Source organism: Ammospiza caudacuta, chromosome 3 (genome assembly GCF_027887145.1).
Source record: "Ammospiza caudacuta isolate bAmmCau1 chromosome 3, bAmmCau1.pri, whole genome shotgun sequence".
Classification (NCBI taxonomy): Eukaryota; Metazoa; Chordata; class Aves; order Passeriformes; family Passerellidae; genus Ammospiza; species Ammospiza caudacuta.
Genome location: NC_080595.1, coordinates 116,195,102 through 116,217,959, shown reverse-complemented (window position 1 = coordinate 116,217,959; position 22,858 = coordinate 116,195,102). Strand labels below are relative to the sequence as shown.

At 46.3% G+C, this 22,858-nt stretch overlaps 2 protein-coding genes across 7 annotated transcripts in view; one reads left to right on the top strand and one right to left on the bottom strand.

Annotated features, from left to right (window-relative positions):
* Positions 1-19,978, bottom strand: part of INTS9 (integrator complex subunit 9) — a 60,412-nt gene extending 40,434 nt beyond the window's left edge. The window contains exons 1-6 of the mRNA XM_058801866.1: positions 19,872-19,978; positions 15,413-15,540; positions 11,215-11,275; positions 8,986-9,048; positions 5,271-5,410; positions 3,559-3,645 (exon numbers count right to left, since the gene is read on the bottom strand). Of these exons, the coding sequence (XP_058657849.1) occupies positions 3,559-3,645; positions 5,271-5,410; positions 8,986-9,048; positions 11,215-11,275; positions 15,413-15,540; positions 19,872-19,880 (488 nt within the window). The 5' untranslated portion in view covers positions 19,881-19,978. The remainder of the gene's footprint in view (positions 1-3,558; positions 3,646-5,270; positions 5,411-8,985; positions 9,049-11,214; positions 11,276-15,412; positions 15,541-19,871) is intronic.
* Positions 19,979-20,333: 355 nt separating this feature from the next.
* Positions 20,334-22,858, top strand: part of HMBOX1 (homeobox containing 1) — a 110,341-nt gene continuing 107,816 nt past the window's right edge. For all 6 annotated transcript variants that reach the window (XM_058801719.1, XM_058801716.1, XM_058801718.1 and 3 more), the window contains exon 1: positions 20,334-20,495. The gene's annotated coding sequence lies outside the window, so the exon portion shown is untranslated. The remainder of the gene's footprint in view (positions 20,496-22,858) is intronic.

Genomic DNA, 22,858 nt, shown 5'->3' with positions numbered 1-22,858 from the left:
CACTGCAGACACTGCATTTCTCCGTGCAGGGGAGAAATCCCCTCCACGGAAGTATTTAAGATGTTTTACACCAAAGTGAGATCCATCCATTCTGCTCCTCACGGACACTGCAAGTCAGCTGGCCGGCATTGTCAAGGGAAGAAGTGAACTATAATGTCACAGGCTGGAAGAGGGATGGCTAACTTCTGGGAAATAAATCTTCCTCAGCAACATGAACTGAGGCAGGAAGCAGAACAGCTGCCAAATGCATAAGAAGAATACGATTTTTTTTTTTGTATATTAAACCAATGCTAAATCAAAGGCTAATTCAAACCAATTTCCAAAGATTTATGGAAATTGGTCAAGTTTCTTTGATCAATTTGTTTAAAGGAATTTAATTTATTGTTATATCTACTAGGTCAGTGAACTCCTCCATAATTTAAGATACTGAAGAAAGGATTAAGGACAGCTCTTGCCAAGACCACAGCACAGGTCCAGAACGATAACTGCAATTCCAGCACATGCTGGCTGAAAGCACCCTGTGCTTCAGGAAACAAACAAAGCCTTCAAGGTCTTTTTTGGGAAGTCGTAAGCAACAAAAGGAGACACAATGTGGAGAGTTGTGTACCACTGCACTGAAGCAAATTGCCTGTAAAAGCCTTTAACCTACCATAAGAAGCATTTAGTGTTGGAGGCTTTCAGGAGCTTCTCTTCTGGGAAGAGGAAAATGTTTCTCCAGGTAATGGAGAAAGTGGGGAATTGTCCTTGGTGACTGAAGGAAGTTTCTCTTAGCCTTGACTGTGGCTACACTGAAAATACTCTGATCCCTGGCAGAGACCAGGGGCACCAGTCTCCAGTGGCTTCATGAAGCTGAGTGACAACGAGGTGCTGGTCCCTCAGGTGCATTCAGTCTGTCATCTCACTTCTAAAATCCCTACAGAGTTACCAGAGGATGTTTTGTGGTCTGGAGTAAATCTACTGCCACCATGGCAACATCGTGTTAGAGATCACCTCACAACAGCCAGATGTGTGAGGGCAGCTCTGGGACTGCCATAAACGGGGAGGTACCATGAATCCACATGGTTGAGGATACAAAATTCACCCTTTAAAAACTCAGGGATTTGTATTTTTCCCTGGGATCTGCATGGAGACAGCCCCTCCTGGTCAATGCAAAGGGTGGCATTTAATGTATGATGTAAAATCCCAGAATTGTTTGAAGGGAGAGGAGGATGGCAGCACCAAACTACATCAGGCCACGGCCTCTCTCTGCCCGGCTCAGCCTCAGGAAACAGCCTGTTTCAAACACTTTTAAAAGATATGGGAAACCATCAAAAAAGAAATCAAGAAATCAACAAGAAAAGTGCTTTTCACAAGGCAAACTTCCTCTTTAGCCCCTGAATCCCACTCAGTGTGAAAGATATCCTGGCTGACATCTCCAGAGCTTCCACGAGACTGCTCACTTGAAATAAAAGCCAGTGGCAATGAAACAGGCTAAGCAATTAGTTCAGACTGGATCTGATAATGGAAAAATGTAAACCACTATAATGAACTTATTATATTTTATACAGTATTTGCATTTTAAATGCTCCAGTGCTTTATCTAATGAAGATGATAATACTTTGTGTTTTATACTAACTGTTTGGAGGAGAACTAGCTGAACTGTAAAGCAGTAATGGGGATTGATCAGCCTGAAAAATTAGACTCAGAAGTAATAAGTATTCTGTTCTAGCAACAGCCAAGTAGGAAAAAAAACCCAATTCATCAAGATCACATTTTCCTAAGTAACGGATGTCAGTCCAAGGCTGCATGTGCCATTAGCCAGGTGCTAATTTGGGGATCAGTTGATGTTTTGCTCTAATAATCAGTTCCATTCACGCCTGCGTGACACTTGTCACCAGGCATCTCAAAACACTTTGCAAACATTAATTAAAGTCCCCGGGTGCCCTCTGTGCTGGATGGGAGCTGTTTTACAGATGCACACAGAGGTGAAGGGGGAAACTCAGGGCACAGGTGGGGCAGAGGTGGAGAGGGAGGTCACATTTGTCCCCTTGTTCCAGCTCAAAGACATTGAACATTGGTTCAGACCAGCAGAGTTAATAATACACAAATTTATGTTATTAAACTGATGTTTATAGCTCCCACCTCCCTGCTACCCCTTTAAAATGGAACTATGAATTTTGGAGGACATGCCCAGCAATAGCAGAGAGGAACATGTATTTTAAATAGCACTTCAAGGAAAAAAAGGCTCCAGTCTTCTACAGCAGCTGAATCAGAACAAAAATTCCCTCTCTGTGTTCTCCTCTGGAATAATCAGCAGCATGCAAAGTGCCAGGCAGCACTTTTCCTAAAATACGACCACCAGGAAAGTGACATTATATGAGCTGCAAGATATATGATTCTCCTTTAAACCATGCATACAAAACATGCCTGCTGTGACAGGAATAATGGCTCCAGTCCTCTCTCCCCACACACTGCGAGTGTCAGCAGTGGCTCTGGGCAGGCCAGTGGACCCCAAAATTTAAAAAATAAACCCCACTATTCTAAAAATCCCGCTGAACTTCAGTGTATTTGGTTTTGCTTTACATCCAACTTGATATCTGCTTGTGTTCTTCAGAAGAGTGAGAGTTATGGTGTAAAGACTGCTCCTAAATTCAGCAGGGGAACACAATATACAGCTAAAACCATGGTAATTTGGATTTTTAATTTTTGCTTTGTGATATTGGGAAATATCAAGGCTACTTTTCTAATGTAAGAAATAATTCACTTTTAGGAAACTTCTAAATCAAGCCATCTTAAAATTTAGGAGTATAAAAAGGGAGATCAATTTAAAATGCACAAAGCAGCTTTTAAAAATAACTTTTTAATCAACCAATCCTATCTTTAAAATGTGCTAAAAACAAAACTGTCTCCTCCAAGGAACAAGCTGTGCACCTGAAACTGTTTTTATTCCCAAGAAAGCATCATCTACAATTATTAAACTGTATAGATAAGTTTTCGATTCCATAGGCTTTCAAAACTCTGAGCATTTTGTTTTGATGTATAGCTGGAATAATGGACATGGTGCTGCAAAATAAGCTTTTTTATTCAGATTTTAATTTGGTTTTAAGCTTTGTAGAGCCAAAAATCCCACCTCTGCTGTTCAGGTGTAAAGATGGGAAGAAAGGTAACACCAGTGACCTCCAACAGCTGGGTCTTGACTTTCTTAGTATGTCAGCAAACATAAATGTAAATATCATTTAAATTTAAATTATTCCAATGCAGTATCATTAAATTTAAATAGCCTCCTCATTTCAATAATTTTTTATGATGTTACTACCAAAATCTGATGGTTTTATCTACCATCATGGAGCTGAACTGTGTGAGGAGAGATCAGGGGAAGCTTTGCTCTTTCCAAGTCTTTCTCCAAGAAACAAATTTGTGAGGTTGGAAAACCAACAACGTGCAGAAATGATTAAAGAAATAATCGACCCAAGGAGTCACAGCAGCAAATCTCAAGTGGTGGGAGCAGAGCCATCCTCACAGTGACTCCCATACTTTGGTGCTTTGGCACAATCACCTTCCCTGGGACTCCTTCCTTACCTTTGCACCTCCTTGTTCTTCCACATGGAGGCAGACTGAGCCTTTGGCACGCGTTCAATGGAATTCACCAGCTCTTCCATCAGGAGCCTGAAAAACTCAAACCTAAATTAGCGCTGCCTCCTCTCACACAGGAGAGAGAGAACTCTGGCCCAAATCTTTCCAAAATACCACAGAAATTGTAACACTCTGAGGGGTTCTTCCCACAGAGGCCATGACCAGCACTGGCCCTGTTTATCCAAGGAGTGTTTTCCAATTCCATCTGCTTGCAACAGAGGAGGATCTGGCCCACTGGGTTATGGGCTATTTGGAAAGTGCAAGGTAATTTCTTCATTACTGACTGCTTGTGATAATTAATGAGACAAAACACACAACAAAACCTCCTCAGCTGCTGCCTGTCTGTCACTTAGGGAAACCAAGCATGCTGTCAGAGTGAGCTCTGCTCATCTGCCAACGCAGATTCGAGACAGGAAAAGGTGTCAAGCCTTAGAAATAGTCACTGCAGATTTCCCTGCCCAAAACTAAACAGCATTTGTGATTGTGTGCAGGCTTTCCCTTGAAGTTTGGAGCACAGGGACAGTATCTGGACCGACTTGGGGTGGGGAGAACACACCAGTGCACTCTCCCACAAGGCTGTGCTTGTTATCTCCAGCTCTGGAGCAGTAAAACCAGAGGTTTACTACTCTATTCCTATTTACACAATTCCTTTCACCTACAAGGGCCTTCAGTTTCTGTTTGCTTTCACACAATGGGGGAATTACTCTGGCATGGGAAGTTTGCACAGGACCTTCAGTGGACAAAGATTCCTGCCCTAAAGTGCTTCCAGAGTAGTCCAGATAGGAGGGCCTAATCTGGCTCCTAATTACTGAATGTAGCAGCCCTGCAGGAGAGAGGAACAGAGCTCAGTTCCAGTTAGGCCTCACCTGCAGCATTTGGTGTTGACCCATCCAATCAACAAGACAATTTTGTAAAAATAAACTGGCAGGCATGATGACTGTTCTGGTTTTGACTGCACTGTCATATCTTTTTCTACCTCAGTCTCCTCTTTCTGCCATTTCTCTCAGTGCTTCTCTCTGGAGTTCAGAGCTCACACAGCTCAGCTGTCATTTGAGATGATGTCAGCCTGAATTCCTTTCTGTGGAGTGGAGGAAGGTGTGATTATATGGAATCATAAAATCCTAGAATGGCTTGGGTTGGAAGGGACCTTGAGGATCATTTAGTTCCAACACCTGCCATGGGCAGGGGCAGATTCCACTAGACCTGGTTGCTCTAAGTCCTGTCCAGCCTGGTCTTGGACACTTCCAGGGATGGGGCAGCCACAGCTTCTGTGGGGAACAAGTGCAGTTTTCTGATTGGGAAGTCTCCTTTTGGTGAAGGGGAACACAGAAGAGCAGGAGAGCTCTTTGATCTACGGTTTTTGAAGGTCTGAGTTTGCCTATGTGGCAATTACTGAGGTGTCTCAGCCCACTCAAATTCCACTGTCCCACATCTGTGGCCTGGACTCAACACAAAGCACCTGCTGGAAATGCTGATGCTTCCAGAGGCTGGGAAACATGGAGTTAACACATTTACAGCACTAAGGGCTTGGCTGGTGTTCAGCTCCTGCCTGAAAGCCTCTTTGGAACATTAGACACCACTCCTCTCCCACATTGTCCTTTACACCTTCTCCTCAGCAGTGATGAAAGAGGAGCAGAGAATCTGAAGGGGTTTTTTACCTGCCAATTTGAACAGTGGGCTCAGTGGCATAAACTGTTCCAGTGAATCCTGTGTACTCTGTGATGTAGGGCAGGGCCATCATGCAGTGATAGTTGGAGATCAAGATCACATCCACAGTGGAGAGGTCAAGCAGTTCAGTCTGAAAACAAGAGCAGAGATAAGCAACTTGTAACCCTTTCAGGCAGTCTAATAAATGGCAGAAAAACTTCTCCTCTTTTTTTTAAACTTTATTGCAGGAATGTAACTGGTTTGTAAAAGCATCTCTCAGCTGTGGCAAAGATTAATGTTGCCTCTAAATTAACAAGAATTATTTTAAAAGCTCCCTAAAATTATTCCATTCTCCAGCCTGGAAAGGAAACCATGTCCTGGGTTTTTCTGTCTTCCAGGTGATGAAATGGCTGCTGTTATGAGATCCATGATTTATTTTTATCAAATAATTGATGTATGCACCTCCTTAGGAAGGGACACCAAAATTTCTGCATCAGTGATTTAGGGTGTCTCATTTTTTTTATGCAGCACATCATACTGTACCCCAAGAAAGAGATGAATGAAGATTGTATTTATTCATATGCTTAAAAATAATCCTCATATTTTCCCAAAGTAAATGTTTGGCATCTTTCTCATTCACATTTTCTACAGCAGGAGATGAAGCCCGTTCACAGGATACAACAAAATGGATGGGTGGGCTCAATTAGTTTTGATGTGACAGTTTAGACAAGAGTTCTGAGAGTGAAAGAAGATTTCACACATTGTTAAAAGAATTTTAATTAGAAATATTTACTGGTAATGCTATAACACAAATGGTGTCAAGTCAGAAATTTACAAGATTACTGACCTCTAACTCAGTTATTATAGAGCAGCTAATGGAATTCAACACTCATCAAGCACATATTATCTGATTACAAGGCTTGGTCCAGCAATTTGAATAAAAAAGGCAAGAAAGTAGGTCACTCTGCTTTGCAGAGGGCTGACACAGTGCTCTGGTGACAAGCTGCTTAACTCCTCCTAAGCACTCATGGTTTCAATCCATGATCAGCAATGATCTCTGAGCTGAGAACAGGAGGTGAAACATTACCCTCAGCTCCATGACAGGGAAACCTTTTATCTTCCTGGGCTTCCAGGCAGGAACACATCCCTGGAAAGTATCAAAGCATCTGCTGATGCCTGCTCCTGCCAAAGCTTGGATTGTGCACACCTTGGTTTGCACAGATTTCAGCTGTGTCCAGACTGTACAGGATCAAATTCTAGACTGGTGTGGGTGGGAAAGCCCTTAAATACCAACCTGTTCCACCCAGGTTGGGAACCCTTAAAGACCAACTTGTTCTACATCTCAACTATCCCAGGTTGCTCCAAGCCTCATCCAGCCTGGCCTTGGACACTGCCAGGGATCCAGGGGCAGCCACAGCTTCTCTGGGCACCCTGTTCCAGGGCCTCCCCACTCTCACAGGGAATAATTCCTTCCCAATATCCCATCCATCCTTGCCCTCTGGCAGTGGGAAGCCATTCCCTGTGTCCTGTCCCTCCATCCCTTGTCCCCAGTCCCTCTCCAGCTCTCCTGGAGCCCCTTTAGGCCCTGGAAGGGGCTCTGAGCTCTCCCTGGATCCTTCTCTTCTCCAGGGGAACACCCCCAGCTCTCAGCCTGGCTCCAGAGCAGAGGGGCTCCAGCGCTGAGCTGAATCCCAGCCCAGGAGAGCCATCAGGAGGATGCACAGCAGCACTTTCCAACCTCAAGCATGCCCCATCTCAGCACCCAAGAAGCATTTACTGATACCATGAAAAGGGTGTCAAAACCAAAACAAAGTGAAATCTTCCCTGGGGCTTGCAGCGATTTCACTAAAGTGCCTTTGAGCTGAAGAGGCTTAAAAATGTTTCTTGCATGTGAAGTGAGAGAGCAGAAAGGTGCCAAGCAAAGAGAGGGCTGCACCCTGCACTCTGCCATGTGTGAGAGTACTCAGCTGCTGAGACAGCCTCATCTCACCTTGTGGCTGCTGGATTAGACCCAAATCTTGGCTTGCTCTGGCAGTGGTGTTCTGGAAGGGATACAGAGATTCTCTGGCTAACTGCTGCTGCAGACAAGTTTCTTCAAAAGAAGTGGCATGGAAGGAGATCAAGTAAAAGACTCTTTCACACAAGCTCCCTCTCTTATCCTGTGTTGTCAAACAGCTGCAACATTTCCACTCTGTTTGCAGCTGGCCACGACTCCTGAAGCTCCTGCAGATGGGAGCTCAAGGTGTGTGAGCTGGGTGTCACAGCAGATCTCTTCCCAGGGTTCATGGAGGACATGTGGCATCTGCTGGGAATTTTGGGAAACATCTGAGAGGCCAATTTTAAAGTTCCTGCAATGGTGATGTGCAGTTGGTTGTCATGTTCTGGTTGTAGGATGGGCTGCTGGGAAGCAGCTTCATGCAGTGGTAACAGGAGTAAGACGAAGCAGTGACTCCCTGTCTGTCATATTCAGAGCTACACATGTGGGTATTTTCCAGCCCAAAGTAACCAGAAAGTCTGGCTGAAGCATCCTAAACCCCCGCAGATAATAATTCCAAAGAGAATCCAGCACATAAACCCTGTCCTTCCCACATCTGGGCCATAATGGCACTTTCTACAGACACAGATGCTTCCCACCTCCCTCAGCTTCACAGGACAGTAACTAAAAGGAGAAGAACCCAGAATTCACAAAACCCCAGAATTATTAGGGTTTTGAGCTGGTCTTTTTTAGTTTGATTGGATTATGACAATTCCAGCTGGGTTGGAATGGTTGTAATCTGTTGGAACCACTTGCCAAAGTCAGTTCCAGAGCTGCCAGCTTGTTGGGAAGAATCAAGATGACAAGAGTGATGCCAGAAGTGAGTGCCATGGGATCCACACATGGGAACAATATTGCCAGAGCCTCAGCAGGCTGACAGCAACCTTCCAGGAGTGTTTTGGGCTTCCTGCAAGGTTTTTTTTGTGTTTTGTGTTTTCTACAAGGTCAGGCAGAAAGGAAAAAAATAATTCTGCCCCCTGAACACACTGAGGAAAGGGACACTATTCCCATGCTGCTCTCCATTATTTATCCCCACCTCTCTCTGCTCAGCTTTTTACGTCTTTATTTCTCCTACAGCACTCCCCATATCCACTGGGTGATTCCAGGTAATCCAAACATCTTCAATGGTCTTGGTTGCTTTTTCTTAATCCAGAAATTCCAGTAAAAACCAACTTGAGCAGCCACTTGCATGTGGATATGAAGACCCAGCTCTTCCCTCAAGGAGGCTGTAAAAGTTTTTAACTTTAAAGTGCTGCTGGCAGAAGAGCAGCCAGCAGAATCCAACCTGGCCTAACCACAGCTGGCTCCCCAGGGATGTCCTGTATCTGTGGTTAGAGACAAGCTGCTTTCCTCACCTTCATGCCCTGCCCTCATCTAGATCAGCACATGGATCCTGTCAGTCAGCCCAGCTCAGTCTGGCTGTCTTTAAAAAGCTACAAAAAGGGACAGTTCAGTCTTCTTCTTGTGTCAGATTATTTGTTTAAGGAGACCTTCCATGTCTCCAAAAGGGTTGTTTCCATCCTTTTTCCAGTGTCATAGAACTTGAAAGCACCTTAACAACACAGAGTTTTAGCAGTGTTATTTACTGAGTATTAATAAATTAGCAGGAACCTGGTAATAATAATTTCACAGGTTTCTCCCATGTGATTGAATGGAGTCAGATTTTTCAGTAAGGGTTTGGACAAACTCACCTCTGGCAAGCAGAACTCAGGCACAGAGTCTACAAACACATGGCCAGAACACTCCTTCAGCTCCTGTAAAAAACCACACCAACAGAGGAGACACAAAAATGCAACACAGTGTTATCCAAGGCAACACATTTTGGATTTTCCAGATACTTTCTTTATCACAGGTAATTTCCAGCCCATTACTACAGGACATTTATTCCCCTTCTAGACATGATTTGGTGCAGGCAGATCTGCTGAAATTGCTTTCATGGCAGATGAGGCTGCTTGGTACCTGAAGGGATCAAATTCCCCTTGGGCAGGACAGACAGAGCACTCTGGGAGGTAAAGAAAGAGCCCTTGTAATGACCAGGAAGGGAAGTTTGGAGTTGGTTCCAAATAACATCCAACCTCTTCTGTCTTACTAGAACCTAAATACAATTTATAAAACCTATTTCAGAGTATTTGGTGGCACAATTTTTGGGGATCTAATTTCCACATGGCACATTTTGTTAAACTCTAGCCCCTATTTTCTTCCTCTTTTTTAAGGCTGACATCAAAAACTTTTGTCACATGAGAAGTCACATTCTTCAGGGTGGAACAAAAACATTCTCAACTCTACTCATAGCACAACTCACAGGCTCCCTACCACCCACCCTGCCTTCTCTCCTGTCCCACAGCAAGTGGGCTCAGCCAGCTACAGAGAGACAGAATTAAAGATTGAATCCAATTCTTAATAATTACAGTGCACCTCCCAACTAATAACGAATGAGCAATTACATCTAGTGGCAGAAGTCTCCTAACCTCATCTCAAGGGAGTTCAAAATGATTAAAAGTAGATCACAGCACATTTCAATGCCTCTCCAGGACTGAAGTTTTAAAACTGAGTGCTGTAACAGGAATGTCCACCCCACATGATAAAACACCCCCCTTTGACTCCTTCCCTTGGCTTTTTCCAGCATGGGTCAAAGAATTTACCATTCCAGGCACTTACAGTGGTCAAGGTGAAGTTAAGAGAGCTGCCTTTGAATTTTTAACATGATTTCCATGGCCATTGTCTGAGTTTGGAGGTTTTTCCTGAGCACACACTGCAGCAGCAGCATCCCAGAAATTTAAATATATTCCAAATGAAACTAGAGTGACAATCTGTCCATTCTTTGGAGCTCAGAGCTCTGACACCAAAGCTGGGGTTCAGGAGACACAAATTCCAGGGAATTCAAACTGAGCAACTCCATTTCTGCCCCTGAGCCTCTGCAGCCCTGCAACTGCCAGTTAGCAAGTGCTCTGAATAGAGCTGTTACTATTTTACCAACAGAAATGCTGCCTGCACAGTTTCTTTTGTCTCCAATGAGAAGAAAAATCGCGTCTTTAATCTATGATCTTCAGCTCCCTTGTCTGGAAAAATCAGATCAATCCATTTTGTCCACCTCAAAGTCCCCTACAAAAGCAACTATTATCACTGTTTGCTTTAATGTTCCCATAGTCAGAGAACAGTCTATTAAGCATTTTCTCCACTGGTACCTATTGCTGCCCACATTTGAAATGTATCTGCCTATTTTACTAACATCTGACATATTTTTTGTGCTCATTGTTCCCTTATGGCAGATCAAGCTGCCCGCTGCAGTGCCAAGTTTTGGTTGAAGCCTCAGATAAATTCTGCCTCCAAAACTGATGCAATGAAAAGAAGGGGGGAAAAAAAGAGCAATTCTGTGTCTCTCATGCTGCGGAGGAAGTTCTGTGTCTTAGAATCAGGAGGCTGGAGATAATATCCTCCCTGCTATGTCCAGCAGCAGAACACATGTTGATTTCAGAGGCCAAAGCCATGCTTTTCCTCTCTGAGAGACCTCCCATAGGCAAACCATTGCCTTTCCCATAGTTCTGCCTGAAAAAAGTATGAAACCAACCTCATTTATAGGCATGCTCTGAAACCTCAGTGTCAGAAAAGTGAGACTGTGGAATAAAAGGCATTCTAAGAAGGCGAAGCACTATTATTTATGGAGCTTCATGAAATACAAAAATATTCACACTGACGACTTCTGCATTTTAAGCATATTTTTTTATAATCTAGGCTACCTCTGAAGCCTGAGAGTTGCCATTAGCATTTTGTTTCAAAATGTTCTCTGCTCTGCAAGGACATCCTGGCTGCTGGAGGTACACAGAGAAACCTTTGGGATGAGTCAGCTCCTGCAGCACCAGCTCTCAACCTGTCAGGTGGCTTTTTGCATGGCAAGAAAATTCCAAGCATCACTCCTGTACCTTGTCCAGAAACATGCTTCCATCTTTTAAAACCCAGCCAGGAAGTTTGGACAGCCTGGGGCTGTGGAAAGAAAGAAAGAAAAATTATTTCAATATGAACTGAATTATTATCAGTGGCTAAGCACAGTCCTTCTACTTGGTGTCATACAGGCAGAGAACACCATTCCTGTCTCAGGGAAGTAACAGGCCCAATAAAACAGACAGACAGTTTCACTGTGGTTAAGTGTTCACCAAAATGACTTTTACAAATCATGATTATGACACTTATAAGTAAAAATAAATCAGAGGACAAGGCACACAGGGAGTTTTTAGTCATTTATGGTGAGGATTTTTAAAAGGCTCAGTGCTGCTGAGTTCCCTGTGGTGAAAGTGGAAGAATAAACACAAGTTAGGGCTGTTAGCAACAAACTCTGTGCTCAAAACAACACAAAAGCACCATAAAACTGTTCTGGGACAGAGGACAACAGACAAATATTCCCATCAGCAGTGGCAGGGAAAGACTGATGCTCTGGACTGAGTCATTTATAGACACAGGTTGGGATTTTATATCCACATAAACCATGGTTTTGTGCCTGGGTGTCACCCTGAAGACCCACACCAACAGCTGCACAGGACACAGGGGCAAGGAGGCTTTGCTGAGCCCCTTTTTTCATTGTTTCAAATGCTAACAAAGGAATTTAAAGGTAGACATTGTAATTCTGAGTTTACAGCAGTAATGGCTCAGCATTTCTTGCTACCATAACTGAGAGACTTATTTCTATTTCACAGTGACATCTGATTTTTGTATGAGCCTACAACTTAGCTCTAAACACACTCTCTGCCCAGACTGAAGTTTATTTACACAAATAAAAACAACTATTGAGTAAACAAGAGAATTGAACCCACCTGAAACCAAACCCTGCAGCAACTTCAGATTGGGACACAGAACCCAGTTGCAATGCACTTTGCAAGTGCTGTGCACTAAGCTCTGCAGACAGGCATGTTTATATCCTAAAAGCACTTTCAAATTCAACATCTTGAAAATAGGAAGTGATTCAAGGGCTCGAAGGAATGCTGTGTTCAGACTAACAGCAATATAAAAGAACAAATTCTGACACCCCAGTAAGTCACAAGGAAGGCAAAAGGGGAAATCCATGGGTCAAGACAGAAGGTAAGAGGTGAGAGCAGAAGGATCTGTCATGGAGGAGCTGTGCCAGAAGGACAATTCCCTTCTGAGGATAAAGAGCAAGGCTGAAGAAGTCTGATGGCAGAAAAGATGAAGTGACTAAATGTGCTGCCCAGTGGATTGTTCAAAAGCACAACTGAGGAGCAGTAATTTGGAGACTGGGGTGGGGGGCTGAGTACAATTGGTGCAGTGAGTCTAAAAGAGTTATGGAAAAAGCAAGAACAAACCACTCTGATATGCAACAATTCTGTGGAAGGGCCACCTGGAGGGCTGCAGTCCAATGTCCCAACACCAGCACAAGGTCAGGTCAGGGCCTTGTGCCTTGCAAATCCCTGGGTCCATCTGTGGTTTCAGCAGCATGAGGCAGAGCAGAATAAACTTCATTTTTTTGTCCTACTCCCCATAATTTAACCTAGCAAAAGTTTTGCTTTATTCATGATGGAAGAGCACTAAACTTGTACTAAACTGGCATCCACTGAGGAGTGAAGAGTCAGGGGAGGCAAAATGAGCAGGTGTGTCTTGTGTGTGGCTGAAAGCAGAACAAGCAACACAGGACAGAAAGGACTCTTTACCTTGGAGACAAGAAGCAACACAGCTCCTCCTGCCATCATTGTGACATTGTAATAGAGTGATTGATTAATCCAAACTAGCTGGAACTGTCCCATAAATAATGTGAGCAAGTGTGTCATGGCTAGACAGGGAAGGTTAAGAGCTTCCCACATGTTCATTTTACTGTTTTGCATTTGACTTTGGTGCAGGGGAGAAAACTCCAGTTGACAAACCTCCTTTGAAGTACAGGAGCACAAAGAGCTGGGCAGCTGCAGGTGCTCAGCACGTGCTCCATGGGCTGGTGAGAACAGGGAATGCCATTTCCAGGGCAAGGAGGAATTAAATGCCTTTGCACTGGCATTTCTTTGAGGAGCAAAGAACTCTGAAAAATGCCCAGTCCTTTTAATGCCACAAACACTGCAGCACTTTCCTCTCTTATAGATTAGAGCACAGGCTCTCAAAATATTTGCTCAAGGAGGGTCCCATGCCAGGTAGGACACAGGAGTGAGCTGTGTAGCAAAGATCCTCTGTAATATCACACATTTGAGCAGATCACATACTGAGATTTGCAGAATCCAAGGGGTTCATGGATCCTGCTGGAATCTCTGGCTAAAGACAGCAGACAGAAGCATGGCTGCTCTCAGGTTAAGGTCTCACTCATCCATCTCCAATCAGCACATCTGGTTCTGAGAGGATGCAGCTGGACAGGACACCAGATCTGTGTTCAAACCCCTCAGTCCTTCCTGTCACCTTACCTGCATCTGATGACAATGTCAGCTCTCTGTCCCCCATGTTATGTTGGTAACACACATTTGAATTTCTGGGGTGTTTGGACATCATGGTAATGGACTCCTAATCTCAAATGGTACAACTATGAGTACTACAGAGATAAGGACTTTGCAGGGGCAGCCACATTCCTCCTCACATTTCTGACTTATTTCCACAGCTCTCTGCAGGACACCTGGTTTGCAGAGGAGATCAATTACCTGCCCAAGTCCATGTGCTCAGGCCAATCCTTGCTCTGAGGGGTGTTCAGTCACCTCACCGACAAGATTGATTGGATTTAAATCCAAATGTTTGCTCTGATTCCACTGGGCCATCAGGGGTCAAACCTGACATCCTCTCTTATTGAGTTTGAGTCATTTTAGTGCCGACATTCAGGAGGGGCTTGGGGAATTCCAGGTTGTGACCTGCAATTTGGCTGTTCATTCCCAGGGTCTGCTATCAGCACACAAAGCTGCCACATCCCAGGGGAAAGCTGATTCCTGCTGCTCTAAAGAACCTCTTAAGCCTTTGTTCAATCACCTCATTTTGCTACTTCCTCTCTCAATTTCCTTTTTTTTTGGGGGGGGGGGGGTGGGAGAAAGCAAATGCAAGGCAATTCTGTTTGTACCTGGATTTCCCAAATTTTCAAAATTTATTACTGCACCAGTTGGTGGAGTCAGCAGCTACACCATGGAATGGGACAAAAATTGGCTTTCACACTGATCCCTCTGAGGGCATCTGTTGCCTCTCTACAGCAGATCCTGAACTCCAGGTTCTTGCAGAACAATGCCCACATTGTCTATTCCTTTCCTCTGCTTTCCAAAAAATAACAAATCATAGGAAGTGCTGGACAAAGTGCTTGAACCTCACTAGGTGACTTAGGAAACTCCCTTTTCCAATTGTATTTTCCCCCTCTCAATCAAGCCTTCCCCGAACCCAGAATGTTCCTCACTTATTTCCTTGTGGATCAAAGTTACCAAATGGCTTTTGAGAAAACTCCTACTCCTCCCCATCACTGAGAGTGACTCATTCCCACCTTTCCAACTGCTAATTTTTGTCATTTATTCCATTTACACAAAACATGCCAACCTAACTTACTACCCAAATTAGTCTAAAAACCTGGGGAAACACAACTTTGCAACAGGGCATAGAAAGGAGATCTCCGGATTCTGTTCTAGACTTATTTTTCTTTCTCTGCTGTTCCAATCCCATGCCCAGCTGCACTGCCCTTTTATTTGTTTAACTTTAAAAAGGGAACAATTATGCCATGCAGGCAACTAACAAGGGCTGCTAAGTGCTATTTTTCTTTGCATTAGTCTGTGCTCTGAAGAACAGCCTGAGAAGGTGGTGGTGAAACAGGACTTGCTGGGCTCCATCTCAGTTCCCCATTTATCTCATCTTGCATGAAGAAGCCAGAAAGATGACAGATATGTGACCTCACTTGTGCTGAGCAGTTGCAGCAATACTTTACTGAAGCTTAGAATAAATTATCCAGAAAAACCAATCAATAAATCCATAAAATGTCTTCCGTCCACTGAGCCAAAGGACGTTATTTTGATAAAGAGAATTTTTAAGTGAACAAAGTCTATTTATGATATCAGATGATGCTGTTCATTTGTACCCATCCCCTCCCTCTTTCCAATACACCATTTCAGGCACAGCACCCCAACAGCAACCCAAGAAGATGCAGACTAAGTGCTGACAGGCCACAGAACTCACCTCTGGACCAGAGGCAGGGGGAGGAAGTTGAGGGTGGACGTCATATCCAGCCCACAGTCCAGCATGATGGTGGTGGATTTGAACTTGAGCACGTTGCATGGCAAGGTGGGATGTCCTGACAGGCAGTACTGGAAGAAGAATGAGGAGGAGTTACTCAGAACCATTCAGAACATGACCCTTTCCTGCGTGCTGGGCACTGCTGAAGCCACACCTTGAAACCTGTGTCAGCTCTGGGCCCCTCACTGCAAGGACATTGAGGGGCTGGAGGGTGATCAGGGAAGGGAATGGAGCTGGGGAAGGGGCTGGAGCACCAGGAGGGGCTGAGGGAGCTGGGAAGGGGCTCAGCCTGGAGAAAAGAAGGCTCAGGGGGGACCTTGTGGCTCTGCACAACTCCTGACAGGAGGGGACAGCCAGGGGGTTCAGGCTCTGCTCCCAGGGAACAGGGACAGGAGGAGAGGGAACAGCCTCAAATTGTGCCAGGGCAGGTTCAGGTTGGACATCAGGAGGAATTTCTTCATGGAAAGGGGGGACAGGCAGTGGGAGGGGCTGCCCAGAGAGGTTTGGAGTCCCCATCCCTGGAGGTGTCCAAGGAATGACTGGAGGTGGCACTCAGTGACAAGGTGGGGTCAGTCACAGGTTGGACTCGATCGTGGAGGTCTTTTCCCCCCCTTGTTTTTAAACACAGTTCCTTACACACCAAAATAAAACATGATTTCCCATCAGTGTCCCTCAGCTCTGTGTGTTCACTGAGATTTCCCCATGTCAGGGTATTAAGGAGCAGATTTTCTTCAGACAGTTTTTCTGATCCCAAGGGTTGAGTGAAAAAGCTTTTTCTCTGGTTTAGGACACATGCAGAATACTTTTTTTTTCTTGCAATCACCTATTTTCCCCAAAACCCAGGAAATCAACTTCTTTCAAACTCAGTCCTCCTGGCCAAACTAGAAAATTTGAAAACGACTCGAGGTGGACAGGGAGGCAGAGAAGCCCTGCAGGAACAGATTTTTATTTCGGTAAGAAACCTGCCCCAACACCCCCTGCACAGGGGCAGCAGCTGTGGGGCAAGTTCTCACCTGCTTTTTGTCTCGCTAAACACAAACAGGAAGCGGGAGGGACTGCGCAGCCCCACCTGAATGGAAGCGTTTGTGTATCCAAAGCCCAAAGGCTTTGCAGGCTTAATGAGGCGGCGAGCAGGTGATGCAGGGGGCACTTGAGCATCACTGAGATGCAGCCACCTCCTGTCTGCGGTGACAAACATTTCACCAGGCGCGGGAGCTTCGAGGGACAGCACAACACAAAGGTCGGGTTTAAAACGTGGGATTAGAGACAAAGGTCTGAGCAGAGCGCGGCCACCTCTGCGGGAAGGTTCCTCTGCTCCGCGCAGGGAATTTTGCATCTCCACTCTCCCCAGTGCGGGATCTGGCAGCGCAGCCACGCTCAGGCGCTCAAATTGGAGCTTTTAAATTCCAGTTTTTGTCAATGGAGATGAAAAATCTCACTTGTTCGGCCGTGCACTGCACTAAAAACAGACTCGGTCTTTTTCTAAGTAATTTATCCCTTAAGCTTGTGTTCTATACTTCCCTCTACCAAGTGGAAAAAAAGGGAGATGAATAATTTCATTTTCTACCTCTGCTCACAATAATGTTAACACAGGACTGCAACTGTCTGGATTAACAGCCCTCAAGAAATCTATTTACATACATTCCTCAAAAACCTGCTTTAAACTGTATTTAAATAGTAAACCCGACTAAGCCTCAAATATTAAATTTAAAATATCACAGAGAGTTTTGTTTTAAATTCACAAAGCCTTAATTATTAAGGGGTTACAGCACATTTTGTCTTTCTTTTAGTAAAGTTTAAAAAAATATGTGAAGCCAAGCTGGTGAAGGAGTGAGGAATTCACTTGGTTTATTCACAAATGTAACACTCTCACGTGAAATTAAGTTCTCACCAGACCAGAACTTTGACAAATGAAGCTGTAAATTGAAGTAAATAGAAAGAAATGAAGGGAAAAATAAGTTCTATTTTTGTGGCTTTAAAACTACTGGTAATTAAAAAAGGCAATGAAATATCACCACTTTTATCAGTAAAATATTTTCTTGCCTTTTTCTGTAATCATGAGTGGTATCACACCCCTGACATCTATGACCTAACTGGAAAATCTTCCTTTTTTCCTTCTTTAAAAGCAGCTAAAATCATCTCTCTCTGTGGCTGTCATGTTGAGGTAAATGGATTCCTGGGAGTCAATGGATTCTTTCTACTAGATTCAAACAAAGTGACAGAAAAATAAAAAAGAACAATTTGTATTTTCTATCCAGCTGTTGGCACAGGTGACATTGCTGGGCCTGCAGCTCTGTTAGAATTTTGGGTTAGGAATGCAGGAATAGAAGTGTTTGCACTATGTGTGTCTCTACACTTTATAAATGTGATCATTTCCACACAGTTTATTCTTGTTACTGTTTAAAACAGATCCAGAGCTTTCACTCATGTTCCTGGCTGGACTAAAATGAAGTTTTTTATTCCAAGATTTGCTTGCTTCCAGCTTGATTCCCTTATGGCTAAAGGCTGGTGCAGCCAACACACAAAGGTGCCTCATCTCCTAACTCAAAAAGTCACATAAAAAATAACACAAAACACACAAAAGGGATAAATATGCTCAGCCCACAGCTCTCCTGGCAGGATTTGCAAACTGGATGGAAGTTTGGCAGTGGGGCACAAGCTGAGGGGTTCGTTCCAGATGCTCAGGGCCTGGGAGAGGCAGGTTCCCCACAGACACCCCATTCCATGGAGGGCACAGAGATGGTGGCTCAAACTTGCAGCTCCAAACCATTCAGAGTTGTGCAGGTTAAAGGCAGAGCTTGGAATTCCAAGGGAAGCCAACAAATCCTGCAGTGCATTCCTCCAGTATTAGTATCACATGCCAGCTTAAAGTCTGGGGGGAAGTGAGCACTGAGGCTTGCCTGAGTCAAAGCACATCTGAGTTTGTGGGAGTCTGAGGTTTTCACTGGGTTCTGAAGCAGACCTGGAGTCAGAATTTCAGAGTGGTTTGGGTTGGAAGGGACCTTGAAGCTCATCTTATCCCAACCCCTCTGCCATGGACAGGGAACATTCCATTAGTCCCTCACCTCAACCCTGTTCTTCCAAATTCAACCCAAATCTGTGAGAAAAGATAATAAAAAGCATCTGACCCCTCTCCTTACAACCCCAAATTCAGACACATCTCCAGAGAAATATAAGGTGAAGAATCTCATAATTCTTAGTACCTGAATTTAAAAACAGGACAGTTTGTATTTCCCTTCTCTCTGTCCCTAACTCTAAACATTAAAAGAGCTCTGCATTTCCGCTGGGGTCTTTATTTAAAGATTTTCCAGTTTGCTTTTCCCCACTGAATTCTATCAGCCTCTAAAATCACATCCAGAAGTATTTGACTTAGCAGTGTTTGTCCCACTGGAAATATTCATCCCTGCACAGATCCTTATCACAAAGGTAAGATTAAACAGGATCAAGCTCCTTGACTACCTGCCTCTTAATTGTACACACTTCCATAAAGAGTAGTTTTCTAAGTGTTAAAACTGCACAATTATTTCTATGAAGCTTTGTTATAACGCACTGCTCAGTCTCAAAATCAAGAGACAATCTTAAATTGAATAACAGTGTCACTTCAGATTAAATAAATCAAATATTATGCTCAGGTGTGTTGAAAACTGCTTGGGTTTTCACCTCCAGACCAAGAACTGCAGCACATTGTGGGAAACTGAAATTTGACCTGGAAAACAAAGCAGCTCCTGAATCCAGGGTCTCCAGGAAAGTGAAACAGCTCAAGAGAGGAGACCAATATCATGGGTCATGTACTTTCTGACAGAAGACTGTAATATCAGAACAAAACGCCCTGACACAAGCAAGGTTGGCAAAGCTGTTCCAGGCTGATTTTTTTTTTTTTTTTTGTTACCATCTCCCTGCATTATCACACTACAGATAGGAAACGTCTTTATCACAAACCACGGGCATTTATTCACGTTCCTTGCAGTCCAGCAGAAGCCACACGTGCAGGGGAACAGCTCCACGCCAGACTCACGTTAAGGGCTAGGAAGCTGAGAAAAATTTTCTCCTCTTCCTCTTCCAGAATTCTACTAAGATTTGATCCCATCCAACACCTCAAACCCGGGTCAGGGCCGACCCCCGCCTTCCCCCACACCTCAGGGCCGACCCCTCAGCCCCTCCCCGCCCCACTATCACCCCGTTATCCCTCAGACACCCCCTTATCGCTCAGCCCACCCCCCAACTCCCTCAGCATCTCCTGCCCCCTCTTTTCCCTCAGGCCCCCCTCCAGCGCCTCAGTTTGCCCTCACACCCGGCGAGGCTGAGACTGCGCAGCCCGGAGGCGACCCCGGGAGTGCTCCCGCCGCCGGGGGAAGGCCGAGCCCCCTCCCCGCCCTCATGGCCGCCCGCCCCGGGCACTCACCAGCTTCATCGTGTCCCCCGGTTCTATTTACCGGGACAATCCTGCCCCCCTTCCTGCCCGCCCCGCCGCGCCCCGGGGCATCATGGGCGTTGTAGTCCCGCCTCCCCTCCGCCCTAGATAACGTCATGGCCGCCCGACGTGTGCCGGGAGCTGTAGTCCGCCCCGAGCGCAGCCCCGCCGCCCCATTGGCGCTCCGCGCGCGAGCGGTACGCTGGGAGTTGTAGTCCCGGCGCCGTGGGTCTTCCCGTCACCCTGGGGAGGGGGGAACTACAAGTCCCAGGGTCTCACAACTGCAGCAGGTGGGGGCTCGGATGTTGATATCAACATGGCGCTTGTCAGACAGACAAAGACAGTCGGTCTGGTGTGATTGAGCCAAAAAAAAAAAAGCCCCAAAAAAAAGAGAGGGAGCGGGCGAGGAGGAGGGAGCGGCAGGAGGAGCGCCGGGCGGGGAGGGGGCTGTGTCCTCGGGGGGCGTGGGGGGGCTGAGGGATTTCCTCCCCCCTATTGTTCTCGTCCCTCCGCGCCCCCCGTTAATCTCCCCTCAATCTGGGGCAGGGGCGGGCGGGGGGACCCCCCCAGTCCCGCCGGTCCATGGTGAGGCGGAGGCGCCGGCAGCACCCAGAGGTGAGTGTCGAGGGGGGATACGGGGGGGGGAGCGGCGGCGGCGGCGAGGGGAGGGGGCGGGCGGGCGGGTGGGTGGGCTGGAGGGAGGGAGGGCAGCGGGAAGGGGTCCCCCCTCCGCCAGCACCGCCGGGAGTCGCTCCGAGCCGGAGAGCGGGATGTGCGTGAGGGGGGCAGCCGGGGGCGGGCAAGGGTGGGCAGGGGGAGCCCCTCAGCTCGGGCGGCAGAGTTGGAGCCGCGGCTTTGGGGGGCTCCGCGGGTGCCCCGGATCGGGGGAGGAGGAGGAAGAGGAGGAAGCTGTCCCCGGGAAGCTGCAGCAGGAGGGCTGGGCACCTTTGGGGTTCGCTGTTCCTGCCATTTGTGTATTTATTCTGATTCCTCCCATCTCCCGGGTGTGGGGCACGGAGTGGCGGCCGCGGAGCCCCCTCAGCCTGGGTGGGTGCTGCGGTTTGGGGTGTTCGGGTGTTGCTCGCCGCGGAGTTTTGGGGTGGGCTGATGGGACCCCCGGCGCTCCCTGTCCCGGGGATCCCCGGGCACGGCGGGGGAAGTAGGGAGGCTGCGACCTGAGGGGATGGAGCCGGGCACGGAGCCCCCTCGCTCTGCCGGGGAGCTCTACCCTGTGCGAGGGTTCTGGGGGCTCCTTTTCGGGAGCTTTGTGCCGCTGGAGGTCGGGGAACGGGGCTCAGGGTGCCCCGAACCCCTCCGGCTCTCAGATCTCTCTGGCACCTCCCGGGGCTTCGGGAGGTTTTCGGGGAGGGCACAGGCGTGAAAGCCCCGAAGGGTGTCGGTGTGCTGGAGAGTTTAACGTGGGAACGGGTGGGGGAGGAGGAGGACCCGGAGGGAAGTCATTCCCAAAATGTGCGAGGAGAACTTGGGTGGGGTGTCAGACGCCTGTTTGTTTTGTACTTCTTGGGAAGAGGTGGGTGAATGCTTTCGTGTCCCGTGTCCGGGATGGGTTTGGGTCAGAGCGGTTTGACCGCAGGAGCGGTCGGGGGAGGCGGCAGGACGTTCTGCTGGAGTGTTTGCCACAGCTTCGGGCTTAAAACAAAACAAGATGCGAGTGTGTTTAGGTGCAGAATACACATCCGAGCCAGACCCCGCCGAGTTCCTCGACCTCAGTTTTGTCTGATGGGTTCTTTCCTTTCTTTTTTTTTTTTTTTTTTTTTTTTTCTTTTTTTTCCCCCTAGTTGGTGGAGTGTCTCTTGGTATGTTTGCAGAGCACTTCTTCGGAAGCATTTTGTTCTTTGCGATAAGTCTGGAAAAGGCTCGGTTGGACGTGCTGTTTCTTCCCCAGTTCATTCGTGTTAGGGACAAAAAAAAAATTGCTGTTTTGGGGGGTGGGGAAGGAAGAAGGAAGAGGAAATGAAGGTTTAAGCATGTTCGTGGAGTCGGGTCTGTCTCAGTTTGTTCAGGTAACACTGGGAGCGTGATTCGGTGGCTTTTAAGTACAAAACGTTTATGAACAAAAAACTGGGGAGATTTAAACTTTGTAGGGAGGAAAGCGTTAAAGTGATGGCTAGGGAACACGGATCTGGGAGACGCTACCTACGTCTCCCTGCTTCAAACTAGTGGGGATGGAGGGAAGGAAAAAAAAAAGAAAACGCTGGGGAAAAATATCCCTACAATTTGCATGAGTGATGCCATGTAAAATACCGGAGCGAGGAATTGTGCTCTGCAGAGGCTTTGTGGGCTGGCAAAAGCCTGAAGTGCCTGCTCGGGTCCCGTGATATGACTCGCTCATTTCTGCAGGGCTCATCAGGTACAGGCTCTGCTTCCTTCCTGGGATGGTGCAGCTGGCATTTGATTTCCTCCATGGATGGGAGAGGAGGAGTCCTGTGCAGTTTTTTTCCCCGAGATGATTGCATTTTCTTTGGCCTTGCTGTACCCTGCCTCATTAGTAGGAACTGCATCTACACTTATTTACCATTATACCGTGTCCCTTGGGAAGCGGGGTGTAGTTTGGAGTAGGTATATATGGATTTATCACTCCTAACTTTTTTTTTTTCCTCCCATCGTGCCATCAACAGCAGAGAACAAACTTAATTTATTTCTGTGTTTTACATCTCCCTTTTTACCATTTCTCTTCCAAATTGCTAAGAAAACATTTCTGAGATGGAGAGAGGGGAGAAGGAAGAAAGGGATGGAAAATGTTGTCTGTGCAGGGATGCATTTGTTATCTGCATGTGTGGGGAAGGGCAGGGTTTGTTTCTGCACGTGAAAACTGGGATTTGGGAATGTTCTTTTTCCCTTATGTGAAGATTATTCTTTAGCCCTGCGACGGCCACAACTTTTTCTGTCTGGTTGACAGAATCACCCGAGGAGCCCGGGCAGGAGGCTGGGAACAAGGAACTTGTGTTTCACTCCGT